This window comes from Pungitius pungitius, chromosome 3, assembly GCF_949316345.1.
Source record: "Pungitius pungitius chromosome 3, fPunPun2.1, whole genome shotgun sequence".
Classification (NCBI taxonomy): Eukaryota; Metazoa; Chordata; class Actinopteri; order Perciformes; family Gasterosteidae; genus Pungitius; species Pungitius pungitius.
The window spans coordinates 13,666,494-13,691,047 of NC_084902.1; the positions used below are offsets into that span (position 1 = coordinate 13,666,494).

The following is a 24,554-nucleotide window of genomic DNA, read 5'->3' on the forward strand; positions in this document are numbered from 1 at the left end:
CGGCACCTGGTGGTAGTTGCAGACTTCCCCATGGGCCCCGTTAAAAGGACCGCAGGCTATGCCGCCGTGCCTCCCACCTCTCACCTGCATGCACATGGTCCAACACATGCAGAGCGGAGTGGCAGGATCAAGAGCTAGTTATCACGGACAAACGGACGCGTTACAACGTACTGAGAGCTGGGAATTTTAGCATTTGTCTGTTACAGATATAACGGCAAGCGTCACGAGACTTCACTTGCTGCTTGCAGATTTCTCAGTTGAAAAAATATAAATCACAGTATTAAGAATAGGAAATTTGCTTTAAGAAAATAACATGAACAGAGAATATATAATTATGCTATTATCTGCATTCCGCAAGTCCGGGCCCTTGAAGGGCACACACTCTCATTGCAGATTTCCCCAAACGCCGCTTCACTGAAACGGTAGCTTTGGTTTTATTATTACATATTTTAAATACACTGCAGATGTTGGTTGCGGAAATTGAGTTCATTTCATGCTGTATCTTATTGCTTTATAATAATCTAGCTAGCGTAATTATTTTAACAGCTATACTTTTCCCTTGCAGTACAATTCAAAGACATTCTGTCATAACCTAGTTCATTCATTAGTCACTGTGGCACAGCATGTCCACCTACTTCACTATATCTAATGTTTGTATGTTGGTATTTACCACTCTTAGTCTTTACATATCTAAGCTATTTAAGTGTTGTTATTAAACTCTAAAGACCTTTTATTATAGAAATGTTCAATTTAATTTGTGTGTGTGTTGGCCGTGACCTAAATGGCTACAGTATAAGACTAACTAAACCTTAGCAGAAGTACCCATGACAAAAAATACTGCATTGGATTCTGGGCTTATGTTCAAATATTTATAGGAGACCCTCAGAGGCATCGCATTTGCATTGAAAACAAAAAGGTTATTGAGCGTGGGCGCATTGTAAATGATACCGCAAAACTTACAACAAATTCAAATTTAATGGTAACCTGCTGGTGAAGAAAAATGATGCAATATGCTCACAAGCTCAAGGCAGTGTTGCAGTTCAGCAGCTTAGTCTTATTCAATGCTACATTAACTTTCCCATTTATGCTGCTCTTGTAAGATATAAAGCCCTCAAGCATTTTGAGGTGGCTGCCTGTTATGTCTGTGTGTAAGAGAGAGGGAGAGAGAATATTTGTTTACTGCCATCATGCACAGGAATTGCTTTGCCTTTTAGTGTTAAGTTCTGCCCGGGGACATGCAAAGAGGTATTTATTATTTGTCTGGCATACGTTATATACAAAATAATTCTCCGGCATACAGGGGGCAGAAACCCAACGTACGTGTTCATAGTCCCCAGTCTGCATTTTGTGTGGTGCTCATTAGTACTATTATTAGTATTATTTAACGGTCGGATTTAGCATAAGATTAATCTGCTTTTGTCTGAATTACAGACATCTGCACATTATCTGAATCTCTGAAGGTGAATTTATTTTCAGCCTCTTTCTGGCAAACGGCGTAAGAATCTGTGTGGCAGCACCTACGACAAGCTCTGACAAAAAGGAAATATTCTGTGCAAGGCTTGAAAACAGCTGCTCTGTAGTCATGCGATCTGAGTGAAGAATAAGCAGATCAGACCCTATGGTGCCCTGTTAGATCATACTATATGCTTGCTTGATGATGAATGTCCCCCTGTATAGAGTCTGCATAGGAAAATCAATACTCCTCAAATTGAAACAGTATAGGGTTGTATTGATCCGCCGTGCTAAATCAGAATGAGGAGGCTTTGATGCATCTCTCCAAGACAGCTCCCTGCCCAGTAATGACACACTATCAATTTTAGCTTTACACTGATAAATCAAGTTGAAAATTGGATGTCAGAGTTTTTTCAGGGAGAGAGTGATTTTTCATGCCCTCTGGTCCCCTCTGCTGTTGACCTCTGAACCCTGCCAGCGGATTATAAAGTTCAGGCTCGTCTAAAGTGAAAGTAGATGTCAAGGCGACCCTGACAAATTCATTGAAGACTCACGTCAACCACTTTTACAGCACACGACTTCCCCGCTATGATGATGCTATGAAGTCGCTCTCATTCTGCAATTCTCTCGCACTTCTGGAGAGCTGATTATAAAGTAATACTGTCCTATGTTTTATTAACCTATTTAAACACACTTGTAAAATTATACAGACAGGTAATCATGCCAGTACATTTTTTAGCATCCTTTTAATGATTAGTGTGCACATATACAGACTATTTATTACTTAGACGTTTACATTTACTTGCAGATGATGTAGCCTCACACAGATGTCCAGGCCCCACATGCGTACAAGTGAAACTTGAACCTGAAATAGTCCAATTGTCTTTTTGTCACTCTCTACCATTCCTTCTCCAGCACTCCTTGGTTACTAATTGTTTGGACACAACCACCCTAAAGGAAATGTAAAAGAGGCTGATGGAGACAAACCTCCCTTTGTTGCCATGCGGGCGTCCGTGTTCACATCAGCAGCATCGGTGACAGGTGACGGAGGAGCCTCCTCTGGCCCCCACAGCAGACCTTAACCTTACCTGACTGGTCTATTGATCGTCAACATTTCTTCTGTATAATTACTTTTTTGTTGCAGAGGAGAGAAATGTATTGATCTGTGGCAGGGCAGTGAAACAGCCGTTTCCCTTGACTAACAGTGAGTTTCATCCCTCCCACTTGATGAATGGTAACAATCTTCCCGCGGATAATAACTTTGTGATGGAACGAACCTTTTTACTCACAATGGGCAGAGAGTATTTGCTCTTGCCTGAAAGGGTTATCAATTCTAATAGAAGTCCTCTGGCACAGGGGGGCAGCAACTTTATAGCCTCTTAAGGTTTGAGGGCTCACGGCACCTATGGGGTAGAAAAGAAAGGCCAAGGGTTTGTCCTTATAGTATAAACAACAAAACATCCAAAAAATATTAGTCCCTTTGACATCCAGAGTAGCACAGTGTGCATCTTCTTCTTCACTTTGTTAAATACATTATGTACATTCTTGTCATCAATGTTTAATATTCTCTTAGTAGAATTAGGAGATCCTAGAAACCAATATAAAATCAAGTGTGCATGTTTTGCATGCTGACTTTAGAGGTTTCTACTATGCTTGCTCCCCCCGAAGCTATTTTTGGTCTGACCCAGTCTTTGCATAGCATCTTTTTTTGTCAGAGGATTCAATAAAATGCAGCTTGCAAGTGATAATGTTTTTTACTCATCTTTTAATTAGATCCTACTTCTCACATGATGCTTCTTTGTTCTTGCAAGCGGATATTCTCTCTACTTGCATTTGTTCTTGACCTACAGCCGGCTCTTGTCCCGTGGGGTACTCTTAACCTTGCACACTGTGCTAATTATTTCTGGAATGAGGCCCACTCACACAATCATCAATTTCACCGGGCGTTGAAATTGAACTGGGCATCGGCTGACTGTGCCCCATATCCGATGAAAGATGGGATCCTCTAAGCTGGCGATCCATGGGAGTTCGCCGACAGTCCAGTAGGGGCTACCCATCCGTCGTCTGACCGCGTACGTCTGTCTTCATTACACCGGATGACCTGGAGTTAATCTTGTTGCTGCTGTGTTGTTTCCCTTTTGTCTTTGTCCAATACCCAGTCCTCCCCGTGCCCATGCGCTCTCATCTCTCAATCTACAAAAGGAAAACCCAATAACTGGAAGTATTTGAAATTTAGCTCCATATCCACACGTCGGCCACAGTGTTGAGTACAGCGATGATAGGAAATGGCGGAATTAAACAGATGAAAGACGTGTGCACCATTTGCAGCCATATGCGGTAATGTGATCATGGTGCTGGCCATACAGTCACTTCAGACTTGGCATTCAACAGACACATATCAAACTTAATGTGTTTTCATAGAGGAAATAACTGGGTTTTTTTTTGTTTTGAGGGTTACTTTGAAAGCACTGGGCTGAGAAATGCTCATCACCATATGGTTTCCAGTCACCACTTTATGATCCACTGTTTGTATTGTTTTATTATTGTTATATATCCAGCAGCAGTATGTTGAGAAATGAGCTGTAAAAGATGTTGCATGAAAGAATGCAATTGTTGACTGACAATGTTTTTAGCAATTCCTTGGTTTGGTTTTTAGTGTCTGCTGGCTGCCTGGTTTTCTGTACAGACCCACATATTTGGTTGGCATTTTAATGGCATTAAAAGACGATCAAGCGATCAAGTAATGGGGTTTATTCAAATGAGAGTTGGCCAGGCAATGAAAAATGCCTTTTTTAGTTGTGACGTGTTTTCAAAGACAATTTTTCATCACTACTTTTTGACCATTGCATCTCAAACAAATTCCTTGTGAAATTTAGGGTTAGGGTTAGGGTTAGGGTTAGGGTTAGTCGTAGTCGGAGCCCGTTAGTAGAACTGAAAACACAAAGGCCACTTGTCCTCAGAGTTGCACTAGAAACCCACGTGTGTTCAGCGTCCCAGTGCATGTGATAGAAACCAGTGACTCCGTCTTTGAATAGAATTGTCACTGATTATGGGTATTTATTATAATTACCCCCTACTCATGTCACCAATGGAAGCTTTTAAAAGGAGTATAATGGTTTTTTATTGAATCATCATGTCCTTGTCGCTCCTCATGTCCGCCTCGAACAAATCTCCACCAAGCATAAATAGAATAAAAAGGAAATCTTCAACCATGAGATCCTCATCTCTGCAGTCCATCCCTGTGCATGTTGCATTGAGCCATTATAGTTTAAGTGACTTGGAGAACATGAATACAGATACTGCTTTTGGCAATGGATCTATGTAATAGCTTTCATATCAATGATTTAACTTTATCTAATGAGATTTTGTTTTACAAGGTAATTGCATACATTTTAGCATGGACCACGGGCCTAATTCTTTTTACCTAGTAACAGCACTGCTTTTCCTCACACTGGCTCAACTTTACCTTTTTACTCAAAAAAACCAAAACATCTCTGCTGCCCTATTCTAACTGAAGCACAAAGAATATATCACCATCTAATCTAACATGAGCTATTGTCAGCTGTCAAGAGCTATTGTCAGCTGTCAAAAGTATCTCTCTGTTCTAGAATGATGTCATAGTTTCCTTTTAAAACTGTTATCAATCCTTATTTTCCTGTCCATCGTATTTTGAATTATGCCTGTCAGCTTTTTCCTTTTCCTCCTACAAACAAAACACATTCCCTGTAGACTGGGCTTTTAGATCTGGCAACTCGACAATCTCAACACAGGTTCCTCGAGGAAAGGTGTGCTTTAAATACCTATTTGAACAAAAAGAGAATAGAGAATATTCCTCATACTCATTCATCCTAATGCACTTAGCGAGTCTGAAAGCACCCATAAATAATGGCACTCCTGTTTCCTGTAGGTTATCAGTGCTAGAAAATTAGCTTTTAAAATGCAGTTTGAAATCCATTTAGCTGATTGATGGGTGACGTGACTAATACATTTTGGCAGTTTCTAGGAGGCCAGTTCACAGTCATTCGTTATGGTTGTCATGAAGCCAGACACATTTGATGTGGAAAATAAGGAGGTCCCGAGCCGACCGCACTTAATTCTATTGTATGAACAATTTGTTGTTGTTTCACAGACAATACAGACAACTAGCTTTTTATTAATTACTCCATAATGACCATTGGGCTATTCTGGGGATTTGTACTTGCCAAATTGCCATTTTATTATATGGTTGAGACTAGTGGTGCATCTGATCATAAAACTCACGGTTTGGATCAATTCACTGATCAAAGTCACAGAGGGGATCGACACCAAAAAAAAGGGGAGAATATGACTTTTACAGATTCACGATGTTTAAATGTAACCGATACAAATTGCAGATAATTGCTGATGTTGTTGCATTATAGCAGCTGGTCCAGAATATATTTTTCCACCGTCTTTAGACCATTTCAACCCCTCTGTGCAAACCACACAAATTCAAAATATTATGTTCTAAAGTTTTAATGGTGTATTTTAAACCTCTTAGAGCTTGTTTATACAGGTCATAAAAAGGCAGTTTGTGCTGTAAGAACAACTGTTCATTCAAGTTCATCACCAACACATTTTACAAGATTACATGTGAATACATAATGACATGATGATGGTACAATTTGACTAACACTGGTATTCGCTGAACAAAGCCTGGTTGCATCATAATGTAACTGAACAGAACCTTTGTTCTCCTCGTGCAGACTGGTTGTTTATAGTGTAACATTATCCAAGACAGTTATCTAGCATCATGCTTTAAAAAAATAAATAATGTCCTGTTTGGTGACTTGGTGCCACCTCGGAAATCCCTTGTGTGACAACTCCGTAACTCCCAGCTGTAGATCTCCATCAGGGATGCAATTTTCATGAGCCCCCTTTGGACCACCCTCAGAGAGGATGTTCCTTCAGCACAGCACTTTGGCACTATCTGGATCTGGTGAAGTACTTACCACAACTAGAACATCACAGGTCCTATTCAAATTGCAGAACACCACGTTCAAACTGAAACCATCTGCACAGAACACATCAAGGGGAAGACCCATCAAAAATGTTTGCATCCAACTCCTGAAACACTATGTTGTGCAGTTGATTGCGCAGACCAAATAAAATGCATTAAATGCAGTTTAATACTGTTATAAGGATATGTTCAAAGTGGTGAATCTCCCCCCACTGGCATCTGCTGTCTATTTGGAAGAATTAGGGGACATAATCTTCAGCAGTAATCGCCCAGTTGCCTAGAGTGGATTTACATTTTTCACACTGTGTAATCTTGCATTTACAATATTATTAGCGTGGGTTTCTGCTTTCAACCCACTGACATCTCTCTTTTCCTCGGTTAATCTTTGAGGGAGATTGACAGGGGACAAGCTCAAGGCGTCGAGTCTCTCTTTGCACACAGCGACTCATGATACTTTGTGCATACAACGTGCGCACATGACTCATTTTTGATTGATACTTAACGGAGACTGAGCTCTTGTTGCTGTCAGAGCTGAGCTAAGTCTCCTGAGCCTCTTGATTTCTGACATTTTGTAGATATTATATTCATGGAGCACGGAGGCTGTATTTTGTGATGTGATACCCTGTAAAACTTTAATCTGTTTATACTCCTTCAACGCTGTGGCAGGAAAGGGTGCAGAAACCATACAATGCAATAGACGGCTGCCTGCCAAGGTCTTACTTTGCCCTGCACGCACGGGAAAATCTCCTTAAAGTAGCGTATCCAAGGTCGGGTGGCAGCTTTTAGCGTTTAAATAATACAGAGTCAAAACCTGGAGATTTTGGCTAAATGAGTTGTGATGTATTTTACTGGTTTTGGAATCTGTCGAATTGGAATTCTTCCGTCCACACATACTGTAGCTGTCGAAGTTCAACAAAATAACAACACCATATTCCTTCAAATTTTGCTAGAAAGAAAATTAATTTAAACCTGATGCAACGCTGCACAACAAATTTGAATCACTGTTTTTTTACTTATTACTCCTCAATGTTGAGGGTAGATTAAGGCAAAGCTGGTTTTTGCTTAATTTTCCTCTAAAGGAAACTAAAAGGCTTTAAAAAGGATCCTGCTTGTGCACAGTTGGAACAAGAAGCACTTAGTAACCTAATGCTAGTCCACATACTTAATGGTTTGCATTAGCTGCAAGCAATAAAATTATCCCAGGTCCTCCATAATGTTGGAATAATAATTTACAAAGATGGTTACCACATGCTGGAACTGTTTTCTTCTTTTTCTCTTTCTTTTACGACCCTAATTCACTGTTATTAATAATGAATAAAAATGCAATTTTCAGTCTGGTTGCTCCAGGGCTCTGGGAATGATTTCAATGAATATTTCAGCACATTATTTTAATCATGGCTCCACATATGCAGGGAGGGGGCTTGTTTTATAGGCTCATGCCTCAAACGCCCCAAGACCCCGATCATTAAACCCCACGCTGTCTGCGTCGAGGTTCCTACCTTTGATTTACAAGAGTTGTTAAAAAACATTGTAAAGAAGAAGGCAAGCTGTGCCATTTATACTTGTAATTTGATGCTGTATTTGTTAATGGGAGTGCCAGTGATTTATGTATGCTGTGGTGGCAGCCGCTCCCTGCTTTTCTAATGCTATGGACTTTACCAGAGGTAACATTACTGGACCCGTGCCGAGCATGCCAGTAGTCCTAATAAATCTGCTATCTAAGGCCTGATTGTCCTCCTCAAGATGTTCTCCCCTGATAAGGAAGTGGCTGCTGTAATCAGACCATCAGTGACGGGTGTGTGCTCTATCTAACCTGCCTGTCTTCTTGTCTCTCTCGTAGTCAGCTGCACGACTTCTGGCGACTCGACTACTGGGAAGATGACCTGCGGCGGAGGCGGAGATTTGTCAGAAACCCATTTGGATCCACCCACTTGGATGTCACATGCAAGTCACTGCTGGAGTATGGTGAGTTTAGTTTCTGTGAGTAGTAGTAGTAGTATTGATTTTTTTTAAAGCCATCAGAAGACTGGAGCAAATGTAGAATTTCAGCATTGCCTTAAAGCAGAACATTTTAAGGTACATTCAACCAGAAAGTTTAGCATATAAGCGTATTGCTTAGTGGAGTCATTTTTATAGGGGACATATTTATGAGTCCTATAAATCGAACATGACATACATTTTATTGCACGTTTGTATTTCCATCAATACACGTACACTACTACAGATACTTTCTTCTAAGTATATAGCAGAACAAATATATTTACAGTACATTGGTTCTGAAATTAAAGGAGCATTTACTTTATAGAAAACGTGCAATGTATTATGAGAGGGTAGCCTTTTAAAATGACTGTCGAGTTACAGCAACACATGCGTACGTATCACAAGGTCCACTGATCCCTGGTTGACTCAGTGTTTGGCTACTGGAGTTGGCCGTGAGTTGGGTTCAGGATTGTCCTGCTGCTCTGCTAGCTCTGCTATTACTGCTGTATGAAGATTGCGGCAGCACTGTGGATAAACGTGTGCCAGATGCTGCTTTAGCTGCAGGTGGTCCACATTTAAGAAACGCATGCTGTAATTGCACCGTCTGCTTTAGATTTTGCTATGGTTCCATTATTTTTGTAGCCATACGCTAATTCATGGGATTTTTTGCGACATGTTGATTTTGCAGCAAGTTTCAATTGTGACTTGTAACTTGAAACACTTCTAACCTGCTTAGATTTATATATATATATATAGAAACAGGTTAGTAAACTTTGTTTTTTGGGCCATATATCACCCGGCTCAATGCAGCGGGTGAATGCCCAAATTGCAATATGGAGACATCAATTATCACAATATTTCTGACCAAATACCTCCTTTTTACCCAATTTGCACAATCACATTTTTGATAAATTTGGATATAATTGAAATAGGTAAAGACAAATGATGTAACAGCTAGAACAGACAAATACTTTTTGGTAATTAAGAATTTCCAATACAGCAATATGTTGAAAATATTTGATGAGACATTACTCTAAGGTGGTGCAACATGGGATAGTTTATATGACAAAAAACAATTTCCTAGGATACTCTTGATCAAATTTCTTCAATGCTTCTCGAAAAGCGGGGGAGAATATTATAGGCAGATAAAAAGATACTCAGCCATTGTTCCATCTGCTTTGTTTTCTGGCTTCATGGCCAATTGGCTTTTTTTATCTAATCAGTGCTTAAATTAGTATTCATGTGAATAATTTCCTTTAGTCACTTATGTGACAGATGTCCTCAAGACAATACTGCAAATACGTATCATATTAGTCCATCAGATTAGACTATTCCTTTTGAACTATTAGTTTAGTCTCTGTTGTTTGACATTAATCTCTCGTTTTTTTTTGTGTACTGACTTGTTGAAGTCCTGCTGATATGCAGAAGTTTTAATGAGCAGAATAATGCATAAACATGTCAAGTGAAAGGGATCGCCTGCGGTCGGATGGCCCTCCTGCTCTTGTTGAGAGGTGAGCTGCACTTTCAGGCTTTTTCTAGCAGGCTTTGATGTGGTTGCGCGGCAGAGGTTTGGTTATGAGTTTAAGTGAAAGGATCTTTTGATCTTTTTTTAGAGCTTCAGTAGGTTTCGTTGGCAGTTTTTTTTTTTAATGTACTAAGAATATTCATTTTTAATTAAAGATGGGACCTGTCTTTAGCATATAACCCTGGTGCAGAATCTCCGAGGTTGGATGTCCATTAGTCATAACATCCTGACGCAGTTACCTAGATATGGCAGGGATTCTATTGAACTTTTCAGTGGGTCGCTGCCTGCTGGCTGCATAAGCCCTCAAGTAGAAAAAACAAAGAGGTTGTTTGAGTTGGCCCCTGAGAGTCATTATTAAAGCTTTGAAATCTGGGACTATTGGAGAACGAGTAGGTTGTCCAAATTGAATACACAGTTTCTGGTTTGACAGCAGCATATGACAGTATCCGCTGAGCCACCATCTCGAGTTGTAAGAGGGCAGACTGAAGCTGATGTGTTCACAGTAAGCATCAGTCTTACAAGCTCAGTTGCGGGAAATGAAAGAAGATGTTTTTTTTGTCACTAAGAACATTCAGTGAGTGAGTGGCCTGTGTTGTTTTTGACAGCAAAGTCTAAACAAAAGAGTCTCTTTTTCTTGTCGGAATAACATTAGAAAATAAATTATTTGCTGCTACAGAAGTTCATCTATTTATTATTGTGTGAGTTTCCAAGAGAGATTACTTGGCCAGTTAAATTGACCCATTTTACATTTTTAGAAACAATGTAATCAACATTCTTCCTAAATTATTTGAGAGTCCAATATTAAACTGAAACTTAAAGAAAAATTAATTGTATTTTTGCAAGGCCAGAGCAACTTTCTGTGTCCTTGCGCGTGGCACATGTACCTTCATGAGCGAGTGTGATGGGAGGTTAAACTCTGCCTCGTTGTCTATTAGCCATGTTGACAGCTTAGCCAGCACATTCTGTCTCCGCCCTGTGCCTGTAATAACCTGCCCTGTTAACAGGCAGGCTCGGCCCAGTATCAGAGTATATTGTTAGGTGATTGGAATTGGGCAAGCATGAAATGGAAGTCACGTTAATATTGATCCAAGTGTTTAACGGGGTGTTTTACCTCCCGGTGTCCTTGCTGTCTCATTTTGGATGAGTGGCCTCTCTCTCTCTCTGAGAGAGTTGCCCTAGGCAGGGATTTTTTTCTCCTTAGAAGCACCAGGGTCATGATGTGATATTAGACGTATCTTGCTTTATAATCAAATATATTCAATTGTGCCCAATAACACACAAACATTTACTTGCCTAAAAATGCAGACACTATTCAGACAGTATTGAATAGAGATAAGCGTCTGCACCGTATGAACTCTGCCTACATCAAAGTTACACAGTTTACTTTTTACAGTCTCAAAACACATTCTAAGCAAAACGGGTGGCTTGCTACTGGTAGTGCAATCCCATGGAAAGCACTTTTTCTCTTTCCATTTGGAATGTGGACTCGTGGAGAGGGTGCTGCGTAGGAGGGCGGGATCTAAAACAGATAGAGTCCGGGAAACAGAGGAGCCATGTTTAAATCATTAGAGCTCACATTAGATGGTTGCAGTAATGACTGCACAAAACACTGATTAGACTATAAGGTAGTGTAATAAATAAGCTGTGGTGCTGGGCCTTGCACTAATGCATGTTATTAACAGTGATCTGTCACAATGAGACATAACAGAGAATAGTTCCTGCCAGAGTTTAAGCTATGTTTTTTAGTATTTGTTAAGAAATAGGTTGAGATAGCTGTGTCAAAAATGTGTCTTGTCATATCAATTAACAAACATTCATAGGTTTCTACAAGAAGTCAAAACTTTAGGTACACCGTGTCTTATTTATGGTTGTGTGTTGAACCTAAATTGAAACATTAAACTGAGGATTTATTTTTGAAGGGTGGCAACGAACTTGTTGAAGCTGGGTGTAATGCACAGGAGACTAGAAAAATGCATGCTCACCGGCTCCACTGAGGCTATAAAAATGGGAGGGCGATGCCAGTGTTGCAGTACGAGAAACATGGATACTTGGCAAAAGTATTGTGGTTGATTAAAAGCCTTTAAACTCTAATTTATTCCATACTCAGTGGTAAAGCTACTGAGCACTGGCATATTTCCAAAGGTCGGAGACTACCATGATTATAATGTCTATTGAAATAGATTTTCTAAATACAATGATTTTTAATTTATAATTATGAAGGAGGTTATTTACAGTAAAAGGAACTCATGTCGGAAACTTGATTCAAGCACTAATTAGTTTTCTCTGACTTAAAAGTCAAAAATCTGAAAGTCTTATTTGGTGCTTCTAAAAGACCCATTGGCTCATTGTTTGATTAGTCGAGGAGATGACATTGTATCAACATTGATGTATCTACAATAAGCGTGTGTGAAAACGGTTCCACAGCAAACAATGTGTATACATAGAGGGAAGTCCTGACCGTGGGTCCTTGATGAACCCCAGTGATGAGAGCTCAGGGGCGTCCCCCATTGGTCCCAGCTGGCAGGTCTTCATCAGCCTCCAATGGGGTCATGAAAGCTCTGAAATGCACTTTACTGGGTGTAATTAGTGCACTCTCCGGCAGTTTTAACTCAGTGATTGAACAAGAGGACCCGCGAGACTGTTGATCCTGGCACTGTTCCTGAATGACTTGAGAGGATTAAATGAAACTTCTTCTGAATTTGATACCTTCAGAAGTCAGAGTCGGTGGCTTTTGATGGACTGCTCACTTTGTAAAGTTGATCGGATGGATGAAGTTGGCGTCATTGCACAGGGACACCATCTAGGAAATCTTATTAGAATATAAACGTAGAAGAATTTGCAAACCAACTGTTACCAATAGCGTTTACAATGGTCAGTATTTGATGATTATATGTACCTACATAACATCTTCCCGAGCCTGCCCTTCTTTCTCACTTGAGGCCATTCATATGAGTGATTTCTGAAACGGCAATTTTCTTTGTTTTGTCTTTTAGTGGTCAACAGGGAACACGTAAACTTGTTTGAAATGCCGCTGCCCAGCGAGTCCTTTAATAGTGACGAATGGGGAACCGTCTCACAGCCGCACTTTTAATACGAGTGTCTCCCAGTCAACGGGCTATCAGTCATGATGAAATCACTTCATGTCAGCACATTTTTCTCCTTCATGTCGTAGCTCTTCATTTTGCAATATTTATGGCCGTATTACTTTGTAAGAACAAAATGGCAGTGTGGGTAAAGATGGCCTCCTCCCCCCCACAACAGTCCATGTTGGTCATTTGCGTTTGGAAATCAGTATCGTTTATTTGCTCTGCTCCACACCGCACAGACCCGCCAATCAGAACTGCGGCCTGTCTGCTGAACTTTCCCTCATTTACTCGCGGCGTCATGATGGTTTACAGAATCACAGTTTTGAATTTCAGTCGTTTCGCTTTGATCTCTGACCGCTGGCTGGCCTTTGGCTTTAACGTTACACAGAATTTGTGTTTGAAATGCACAGGCTTCTTTCCTCCGTCTGATGAAAGCACTCCAGATATGAGACAGAGCAGGAAGCAGACTTTTTTTCTCAGTAGCAGTGTTGACAACAGTCAAATGTGACCTCTTTAAGACAAGGTACATGTTCCTCAGGGGAAGGAGAGGCAAATTAAGAACTGTGCTGAAATGAAACATGTCAGACGGGTGTCAGCCGCCTCCCATGTCTTGATATGTGTTCTTTTCATACACCCAAGTTTTTCCTCTGGTTATATACTACGTTGGACTTCAGAAAGAGAAATTCACATTAACGTTGTGAGCAGCCGTGTGGCAGGCTCATGTTTCTAGAGGTAGAAGCTGATAAATATGTAGTGAGACCATGTTTGTTTTGCACGATGTGTGAACACATCTTTATCAATGAGCTTGCTCCTCTATGGCCATATGAGGACGTCCTGGTGTAAGAAGACTCCTAATTGTAATGTCTGTTCAGTTCCACTCTTGTCAAGTCTCCAAAAGCTGCAAATGACATCGCTAATCGACTGCGAGCTCGAGATGTATCCCCCGACTCAGCTGTTGGGCTTTCAAGATACAGATAGTGTTTCATTGTTGACCTTGTCTTAAAAAAAAGCTGAAACACCTCTAATGTTCAGCCATGCGTAATGTATTCAGTGAGCGAGCATGTACTGTGACATTCTTTCATATCCTGTGGCAAGTACATAAGTGAGCATCTCATTTCAGCTTAATCTTGCACATATTATGTGTTTCATACGGAGGTTCTCCATGGTTTAAATCTTGTGATTTATTTGACTATATGTTAGGTATTATGTTTTAATAACTCATAAAAGAAGAATCTTGTTTGAACTTGTGATATGCAAAAGCTTTATTTAAAATAAACCTTTTTAGCTCATCCTTTGCTTATCATTTTTTCCTATTTCTTTAAATGTATTTTGAAAACACTTCTGATTAATTTATGTTGGTATGTTTTTCAGTGTGGGGGATGAGTGCTTTGAAAGGGTTTTCTGTTGTTGCATTTCTCCTACTTCTACTAAATAAGTTATGTTTTTATTTGTATTTTTATGGATTACTGAAATGTACTTTATATTGTAAATTGTATTCCCTTGCCTTAGATTCGAAGCAGGCTAGTGCTCAATCAGTAAGTGCAACAGTTAGAGGACTTCTAACAGGATAGTACAGTATTGCTGGACAGAAAGGCATCAAATAATCCTGCAATTATTAGGAAATGGGTGATAGCACTTTGCCAACGGAAATACTATAGCCAGGTGCTCCTGTCCGTTTAAGTGTTTATGCACTTATACTGACATGAGCTCCAAAGGTCAGACTGCAATATTTAGTGCTTAGCCTCTTCCCCACAATTGTTTTGACAGGCGCAGATGAGGGCGAGGTGGTCCAATTCAAGAATGTCTTCCAGAGCCAGACTGTGACAAGCCAGAACCCTGAGACAGAGCTGATGCTGGAGGGAGACGAAGATGCCGTCAGCCTGCTGCAGGAGAAGGAGATGGACAACCTGGGCGGTAAGACACACCGGCACCTCCACTAGACCCCAGGCTTTGAGCCATTTTACTGTTCAACTGTAAAGGGAAACATTGAGATATCTGTCTTCTATTTAATTCTCAAAATATTTTTATCTTATATATTTTATTTTGGTTGTTTCCTGCAGTTCACTATGCATGTAGTTCTGGACTCTGTGTTCTAATCTGGACATCGTTGCTTTGCTTTGACAGCGACAGCAATGTGTCCTTCTCTGTTTTGGATCTTGTCAACGCGGTTCCTTCCTCGAGTGTTTTTCTCCAGAGGAAAGTCTTCTAAAGTTAAACTAATACCGGAAATATGATCAATCCAGATATGTCACATTTAGGAGTCACATTCAAACTATCCGTAAGAACCACTGCATGCTAATGCTTAACTTACATTTTACATTTACATTACACCCCCCTCTCTCCTCAAGCAGGGAAGTGAACCCCATCCCTGCTCCTCGTCTCAATATGTGGGTCACAATCCTAACATAATAATCATTAGTTAATAATATTTAACGTGTCATCTGATCTAATATGTTTGTGTCTTCAGAGGTTGGGTTCAAAATATATTCATCAATCAGATGCTGTCTTTCATTACTCTGATTCAAGACTTTGTGTATATTTTCACTCACACAATAAGATATTATTATCAAAAGTCCTTAAAAATAAATCATTTTAGTTAATCAAACTCTGGGATTGTATTTAAGATCACATTTGTACAATCCTTTCAATGGAGAATCCTACGTCAATAGTGTTTTATTATTGAAAGGAAGGAATTGTGTGTGTTTCCACATTGATGTGAGATTTGAGGTCAAACTAAGCATCCTCCTCTAATACAGTTGATAATCATTATGGGTTGATTGGCCATTAACAGTTGGAGAATGACAAATAAATAATTAATTGTAACCAAGCTCTAATACTTAAGCTGACTCCGATCCATCAATCTATGCAGCTTACTCCCAAGGCCACGTTAGCACAAAGATCCTGGCATTACACTATCAAGTAACTGCTATGACTTTTTAGTAGTAGTTTAGAGATTTTACTTGAGTTTTGAGTGAAGATCAGGACCAGTGACTCACACACTCATCAATAAAGCCAAATCTTCACCGTCTCCTTAGATATCAGAACAACAAAACAGGCTTATGAGGCTGTTTGTAGAATAGTAGTAAAAAGTAATACTCGTTCCTGGCAGCCATCAACAATTCCAATAATAGCTTCTTCTTTCCAGTGACAATGATAAAAAGAAGGAAATAAATGAAGGTTTCTCTTCTAATGGTGAGAAGTATTGGCCATTGTTGTTGACAGCTGTTGTCACTAGAGGAGGACTTTTTGGAGTTTGTTTCACACTATGTAAATTAACATTCACTGCTCCACCACTATTTATAACACATTTTTAGCACTAGGGCTGATGTGTTGTGTATTCAAAATGGTCACAGATAATTTTTGAACACCAGCTAGTTTCCATATTAACAGAAATTACCTTTAAAATTGGAATTGTAATCCGAATCAATTTTTATGGACTAAAATAGATTATTCACCTGACTAGTGATCGCCTCACAGACCTGTAGACCTGCATTCATTCCCTAGTTATGATGACTTGGTTTCTGAGGCTCAGGCTAAACCAGGGCCATGCTGAGCAGTGAAATCCCCTCTAAGATCCGACAGATGAATCCCGAAGGAGGAAGCTAACCCCTCCTCTTTGTCCCCGTGCCAGCAGGCAGCCCAACACTGCATGACCAACCGCTAAAATACAAGCAGAATGTATCATAATGTACAAAACAAATTCTTAATATTTGTGTTACATTTATACAGTGTGAGCTTCTTTCAAATTATGATTACAATATAGATCTATTTATCCACTATATAGACATTTGTGTTGAGTTCATGTTCCTACCAATAGGGGAGCTCCCTCACACTGGGTTGGATGACGGTTGGATGCACTGCCTGTGTTTAGCCTGTGTCTAATCTCAGGCATGAACGGCCCTAATGAGAGACCTGGGACCAGATCCCTGTCAACAACAAGGCTCCTCCTGCCAGCCTTTGGGTCAGTGACTGCTGCTGGTGCCAAGGGGGGCGTTGCCTGCACTCCAGGGCCCAGGCTGTTGTGGATACTGAACCTATGATTAGTTTTGCTCCCCTGTAGACATTGAAAATGATGCCAGTGCTTGAACTTGCATTAAATTTGCCTGTATATGCACATATACTGTCTCCAAAATGAGGTAACATAGCAATTTAAGATGTTGTGTGAAGAAGTCTGTAGATTTGACTGTTGGGTTAGAATAGCCCAAAGTGTGGTTTAGCAGCTACAACCATTTTATTCTGCTTGATTTAAGCATTATGTATCCATTTTAGTCCCTATTCACATTACTGATCCCGTGAGTGGTGACATAATGGCAAAATAGGGAAAACCCAACATTTCTGAATGTGTAATCTCAGGAAAAGAAGATGAAGCAAGACAGGTGTTGCTTTTGTTTTTTTGTTTTTTTTTCATTTAAAGATCTACAACTACTTTTCTGAATATTTATGGAAAATGGTATCAAAACAGCCATGCTCATTTTTTAACTGTTATTAAATATAAAAATATTTTTTATCCAATGCACGCATTTTTAAATTATGCTTCAGCCTTATTAAATATGTGTGGAACAGATTTTCTCAAGCTTGTACTATGTGTTGTTGAGAAATGCTTGGTTTGAAAACGGCGAGAAGAGAGACCACGGCTTCAGTTCCCAAATGAACCATGAGCCAGATACTCAACATAATGGCTACAGCTGTGTGTGTGTGTGTGTGTGTGTGTGTGTGTGTGTGTGTGTGTGTGTGTGTGTGTGTGTGTGTGTGTGTGTGTGTGTGTGTGTGTGTGTGTGTGTGTGTGTGTGTGTGTGTGTGTGTGTGTGTGTGTGTGTGTGTGTGTGTGTGTGTGTGTGTACTGTACAGTGAGTCAACATGCACTCGTTTGAAAGTGAATGATGGTGCTCAGGTGGGCAAGTAACGGATTTTGCCTTCTCCTCTCATTATGTATACAAGCTCTCCTTCTCCAACACTGTCATCCAGTTGATATCATATCTTCAGCAGTTCTCCCTAACTCCCACCACACCTTACTTCATTATAATTGTCCGGTGATTTTACAAATATTTACGGTCCGTTCTGTTAAAAGAGCCAACAGCCTAGATCCTGTGTAACTTGCCCTTAATTTCATTATGCTTGTGTAAACATTTTAATACCATATAGCCTAATTATGGAAGAAATCCCTGAGGGATTACTGCCTAATCCTCTTCCTCCACATGAGCATTGGATGCTGTGGTTTAATGCTTCAGGCCGGTGTCTTTCTCTCTTTGTAGCCCTTTAGGGCGCCATACATCAGCCCTGGAAGTGTTATTTTTAGTAAAAGGTAAATAGGCGTGTCATTTAAAGCTTTGATTTAAAATGAAGACAATCTCCTCAATTGACCAAAATAATTGGTACATTATTTCGAAATGGCTAGCAATTGAATACTAGAAACGTATTTACTTTTTCTTCTGTGAATAGACTGCACTAAACATTAATAGCAGTGAGGGGGGGGGGAATCCAATAAAAGGATTGCAACTGTATTTACAGTTGCAATCTTTGGTAAGAAGCGTGTAAGCAACGTGTTCTGATAGCATCAGCAGATCGGATCACCGTTAATGGACCCAAGCAACGCAGAGAAAACATCCGGAGAGGCGGTTGCATCGCGCAGCCTGCGAGAGCGATGGAGGGGCGCTGCGGGAGTTGGGACCGAAATCCACTATTCCTGTAACACTATCGGCCGGAATGGGCTGAGGAACGCAGATTAAGATTGATGAGACATTAAAGTGGCTCTTTGGAGTTTAAGGGATCGATAAATATCCCGATTTCGAGAGCGTTCGTTTGAGAGGAGACAAATCACTGTAACGGTGCTCCACAGCGACACGGATCCGAGAACATGGAGGATGAAGCGGGGGGGGGGGGTGGGGGGGGGCTTATAAAGACGTGATTACTATCAGCTGGCGGGGTCACAAACCCACCTTTTTAATTATTCTTGAAAAGTAGTTGTACTCGTGAACGAGCTTTTAGTTTGTTTTCCTTCATGTCTTAATCGTTATGTGGCTGCAAGTAACAACAGTTTTCATTTTTTTTTATTATTTCCGAGTCCCTTTATAGGCTGCTTCTTTTAGAGCAGCCTGTATATCAGTGACCTAAATTCTTGTTCCAGAACCGCCGTGCAAGTGCTTTATGATCTAATGACTATTTGCAACGGTTTCATTTTATTTAACCTCTTCTTTTTTTCTATTGATACCGACGGTTGTTTGATCAGATCCTGTCACAAAGCCCCGTTAGTGCATCTGCACAACTCCCATTCCATGCATGCATGCATGATGACAAAAACATGTTCAAATGCCTTTGTTCTGGATTCCAAATGTAGACTGTTACGGGACTTTCATTATGAGTTATATTTGTTATAATCTAAATGAATACAATTGTATTTCCTAGTGCATACACGTCCACCATGTGGCGGCATAGTGGGACGAAAACAGAGCGATGGTATCACATTGATCCCGATATTTGTTACGCGCCTCTCATAGTTCAACATAAATACCATCTTTCCTTTATTACTAACCCCCCTGTAGGCCCAGTGGTCCTAAGCAGCCCGGCCCAGCTTGTTGCACCCCTCCTGGTGGCCCGGGGGACTCTGTCCATCACCACCACTGAAATCTACTTCGAGGTGGACGAGGATGACCCTGCCTTCAAAAAGGTCGACTCAAAGGTAAGTAACCTGTAAGCAAGTGTGAAGCCCGAGTTTAAAGCCCGCAGTTTGGCTTCCGAAGCGTTCCGATCTTTTGGTGGGTTTTTTTTATTCTTTCTTTTCACTGAAACTCGCCGATCTATGTATTATATTTTGAAAGCGCAATGAAAAAAAAAACGCGCAGGTGTGAACACGCGATAAGCCTGCACGATGTGCCATGTTTTTTTTGTTTGATTTTTTTTAATTACGTGTGCTAAGGATTTTATTGTAGCGAATTTTGTGTGCATTTTCAGAAATTTCACAGGAGGTCTATTGAGGTCTAGTCCCCGTGCAGGTATATGCACGCATATTTCTTACACATGGCCTTGATTATAATTCGAGCAAACTTGGTCGGAGGGGTTCCCGAAATAAAAGACCCCATTGTAATATTATTGCTTGGCATTAGGCCTACTGTCCGAAACACATTTGAGAAAACCATAATGGGACACGAACATAAAAACAGCTTGTTTTATTAGCTCTTTAAATTAAATCAAAGACAGAAAAAAATCAGATCACAGATGTTATAATCCAGTGTATTTCAAGTGCATTTTTTTCAATTAAAACTGTAATATATATATATATATATACTATATATATATATATATGATCTTTTTTCATGTAGGCCTAAGCATGGTAGAGATAAACAACAACCAAACATGTCTGAGTACTTTAAATAATATTTCAAGTAAATAGATGGAATGTTTTCAATGTGGCAAATGTTGTACGCCTATCAAAATGTAAACTTTCAAAAATTAGACAATGTCAGACTACCACTGATGCAAGTATAAATTAATAACGGGTCTAACAGATAAAGAAAAAGTTCAGAAGTAGATTTAAACAGGTGGATCCTATTTACGTGTCACAGAACAACACTCACAATTTTCAGACCACTTGAATCACAATCTATGAATATATTTACAGTATAAAATGTACATATGCGTATTTGTACTTTTTTCCCAAAGGCTTGTCAGTTTGCTTTATTTTAAAGCATTTAATTAAGGAAATGTAGAATTTAGGAAACCATGTGGCAGAGAGAGAAAATAAACCACTGGTGCCCTCCTGAATTAATGTTCGCCAATAATTTAAATTTGTTTCTAAATATTGACACCACCAAAAGGAGCACGGGGTAAATGGAAAACTCAAGGGTCGCAAAAAAATCATCTTGAAACAGGCTTGGCCAAATCCCAACAGAGGACAGTCGCATTTCACCATAAAGACTTTACAAATTGGCTTGCTTATATTTTCTGTACGTTTAAGAGCTCGTTAGGCCGCTTCACCACAATGTTTTAAGACGAGGTGAACTAAACGCATTTTTTTTTTTTTTTTTTTACCTCAGAGTTTCTCCAAGCTTTTGGGGTTGGTCAGTATCTCTCTTGCCAGTCGCCAGGTCTGCTTGGCTGCATTCTCTAGAGCAGAGTGAGGCTTTCCTTGAAACAGGTCTAAATTCGGCAGGAAATAATGCGGGCACCTTCTGCACTGCAAACACGAAATGAGCTGCAATAGTATCCCGTTGAGGCGGTCGCCGAGGCAGTTCTCGTCCCAGTCCGACTCCCTCGGGTGCTTCTCGCACTCGTAGGAAACCAAAGTCTTCATGTGGTAGTTGTTCAGCGGTGTTCCGGGCAGTTCCAGGTGACGGTCGCGCAGCGTCTTGAGGACCGACAAGCACTTCTTCCTGCACCCGCCCAGGATGAGCCGGTTCTCGGCCTCGGCAAACTGCAAGACCCAGGCGTCGCTCTCCGCCGAGCTCTGCTTGCCGTTCAGGGAGTAGCACTCCTTGGATAACAGATTGAAACCTTCCGCCTTGACTTCCGCCACTCGGTTAGGTCCCGGCCAGGGGATGTGGGGGAGAGGCCAGTGCGCAGCGCTGCGCGGCCAGATCCCGGTGCACTTGAACGCCGGCGTGATTTGCACCACGTACCTGTCTCTGATGCGCAACTTCACCTCGCTCGTGTCAGCGACCATTTTGACAACGTCTCTGAAGCTGCATTTGTCCACCGCCTGCGCCACCAGCGTCTGAAATCTCGAGCGGATCTTGCGCGCCGAGAGGTAACCGGAGGCTGTTATGAACTCGACCCAGAGGGACATGCTTCTCTTGCGGCCGTCGCTGAGCTTGAGCACGGCGCAGCCCGGCAGAGAGCCGTCGTCCACGAAGTTGAACACTCCCATCTGATTGAGATAGAGCACAACCTCAAACTCGTTGGGTGAAATGACCTCCAGTCCCTCGAAACGATTATCCATCTCGCTGAGGGAGCTGATGAAGCGCGGCTCCTGCACCTCGACCTCCTTCAGGACATCCGACACCACCTTGCACACCTCCCGGATGGACTTGGAGATGGCGGCTTTTCGAGACTGGCATTTCTCGTTGTAGTATTTGTTGAGGTGGTACACCAACTTCGCCTGGGCGGCTATCATGTTTGGGCAGAGATCCGGGTTGTACACCGGAGTCTCGCAGTAAGCCGAGGGATCCAACGCGGCTGTTTGTATGGGAGCCAATTTTAGAGAAGAAAGAACGCTATTTAAAAAGAAAAAAAGGGTCTATTTATAAGACAACTATTTAAAGCAGCGCTCAGAGCACATGCGTTATAATCATATTATAACGTGCACTGCTGCTGTACCGCAAACCGCATTGAAGTGCACGATGCTAAGTCCTCGAATCAGTCAGGACGGCCTGTTCAAAAGTCCATTTCTACCCTTGCGAGGTTCAGTCGCCCGAAGAATACCTTTTCGAGTTTTTCTCTGATCCCCGTGCCAGTTAGGAGTCCGCGTAATTGCGCAGAGTGGAGTGTTCCCTCCAGACGCAGACACCCGGTGTTGCTGTGTTTTACAACCGGAGACGCACACACACACACACACACGCGCACACACCCACTCTTTATTATAAGGGAGGAGTTGAAACCAAGATGTCCAATCGCCGTCTGATGCGTCACCGCTTGCCAGTTTATCGAAAACAAATTCCTCCCCGGGTGCTATATACGAGTAAAAAGTACAGGTAGTAGCAGTATATCGAGGAGCGGAAGTACACCTACGTATTTCGAGAGGAGGAAAAAAACGGCAATTTCACTGAGTTGCTTTCCTTGGACTCTATCTGCTGCTTTTAAGTCCACTATATTGAATCATGTATGAAACAGTAGGTAGCACGTGTTTGGATAATGGTATTTAAGTTAGACATATTATTCAAATATTTTCTCTTTTTTTCAACGAAATCTTTATTTTTTATTTAGTTGCGTTTTGTTTTTGAAGCTAAATGTTATTGGAATAATTATGAAAATATTTTTTAATGAGACCTTTCAGAGCTAGTGGTACTGGTCCTATTTCAGGGAGAGCAACACCTTATCTGCTATTTATATTTTGCATTGTGATTATATTTGACGGATTCAGCATCGTGGCTGCGATAACAGTTCGTGTCTCGAGTTTACATTTCGGGCTGGTTTCACCACGCACATTGTTTTTGCTCGTTTATTGCACAAGCCTGTGGCATAACAATTCCATACACACCTACTCAATTCATCCATGTATTTTGTAATGTACATTAGAATAAACATTATATATATTTTTAACTATTTAATTCATTATCACATGGTTTTAAAAATTTGAACGCACTAACCAATATATTAATAAATATTATATAGCAATATCTGTCAATCTGCCTAAAATTAAAAAAAAATGTATAAAGTGCATGTGCTTTTACATTGTTAGATTATTTAGAAAATGCTTAAAATGTTGAATTTGTTACTGTTTTTGCTTTCACAATAAAATATGAAGAATATAATGTTGTAGTTAATTATATTGTTTTCTTAAACAAGAAATTTATATACAAGCAACAAGAAGAACATAGTTGGAATGTTAAAATAGGAGAAAAAAAGGCACACGTTGGTCTGATATCAGTGCTTCCAAATAAAGAGATCTTGCCACACTACATCTCTCTGGCTCTCATTGCACTGGCACTCCATCTCACAAGGTACAGTTCACGCTTTGAAGAGGACTTCTAAAAGATAACGCTGCACGGATCAGATAAGGAACACAAAGACATTTACATTCATCTCTGCCCTATATCAGAACTACATACGACCAGACATTATGAGGGCAAACTGGCACTCGTCAGCTCCGTCTCGCTACCAGCATGCGGCTGAGCAGGAGGTGGCGTGTGTGGGAAGGACCCTGATAGATAGGTGACTCCCATTATCATCACAGCCTACTGTCACGGAACCACTGTCAGTAGCCAGTATTCATTTCACACCGTTACCAGGCAGAAATTAAAGACAAGAAGTAGCTTTTTCTTTTTTCTTTTTTTTCTCACAAAAATTCATTAATTTAAAGGACCATATGAAATGAGGTCTACATGGTTCACACATATCACATTCAAGTCTGAACGGAAAAATAAAATGTATATATTTGTGTGTGTGTGTGCGTGTAATATTCTAGAGGCCAAATAATGGAGGCTTTTCATGTGGTGAGAAGTAACTCAAAGCCTCTTGCCCTTTGAGGCTTTGATGGTCTTCCCTCTCACTTCACTGTCTGTGGCACTCAGCAGGTACTTGCCTTTTATTGAAAACAGACTAGCCTCACTTTCCAGGAGATATCTCCGAATCAAGTTCCCCCTCTTGAGTTTGGCCATATGTATTTTCTATAGAAGGAGAGGTTCTCATTGTGATGATCACCTCTTAATCCAAAGCATGTGGCTGCAGGGAGTAACTAAACCTGCTCTGCAGTCCCAGGACGCCAGCAGTTGTCAGGTCTAGCCTATAAGACAATCGAATCTTCTTAGCAATATCCATCCATGCCATTACAACATTACAAGCTTTGTTGCTCCATTCGCCATCCTGCTATTGGAGGCCCTCC

General features: G+C 40.7%; 2 protein-coding genes across 2 annotated transcripts in view; one reads left to right on the top strand and one right to left on the bottom strand.

The window, feature by feature from the left end:
* The window catches only part of nbeab (neurobeachin b), a 171,721-nt gene that overhangs the window by 94,856 nt on the left and 52,311 nt on the right, over nt 1-24,554 (top strand). The window contains exons 38-40 of the mRNA XM_037469312.2: nt 8,271-8,395; nt 14,789-14,935; nt 19,561-19,697. Of these exons, the coding sequence (XP_037325209.2) occupies nt 8,271-8,395; nt 14,789-14,935; nt 19,561-19,697 (409 nt within the window). The remainder of the gene's footprint in view (nt 1-8,270; nt 8,396-14,788; nt 14,936-19,560; nt 19,698-24,554) is intronic.
* Nucleotides 20,163-23,324, bottom strand: mab21l1 (mab-21-like 1). Its single transcript, XM_037469620.2, has one exon. The coding sequence runs from the start codon at nt 22,125-22,127 to the stop codon at nt 21,048-21,050; it is 1,080 nt and encodes a 359-aa protein (XP_037325517.1). The 5' UTR covers nt 22,128-23,324; the 3' UTR covers nt 20,163-21,047.

What these genes read in the sequence shown, in the direction of transcription:
- mab21l1 (XM_037469620.2), bottom strand. Translation starts at nt 22,127, where the DNA reads ATGATAGCCGCCCAGGCGAAGTTGGTGTACCACCTCAACAAATACTAC.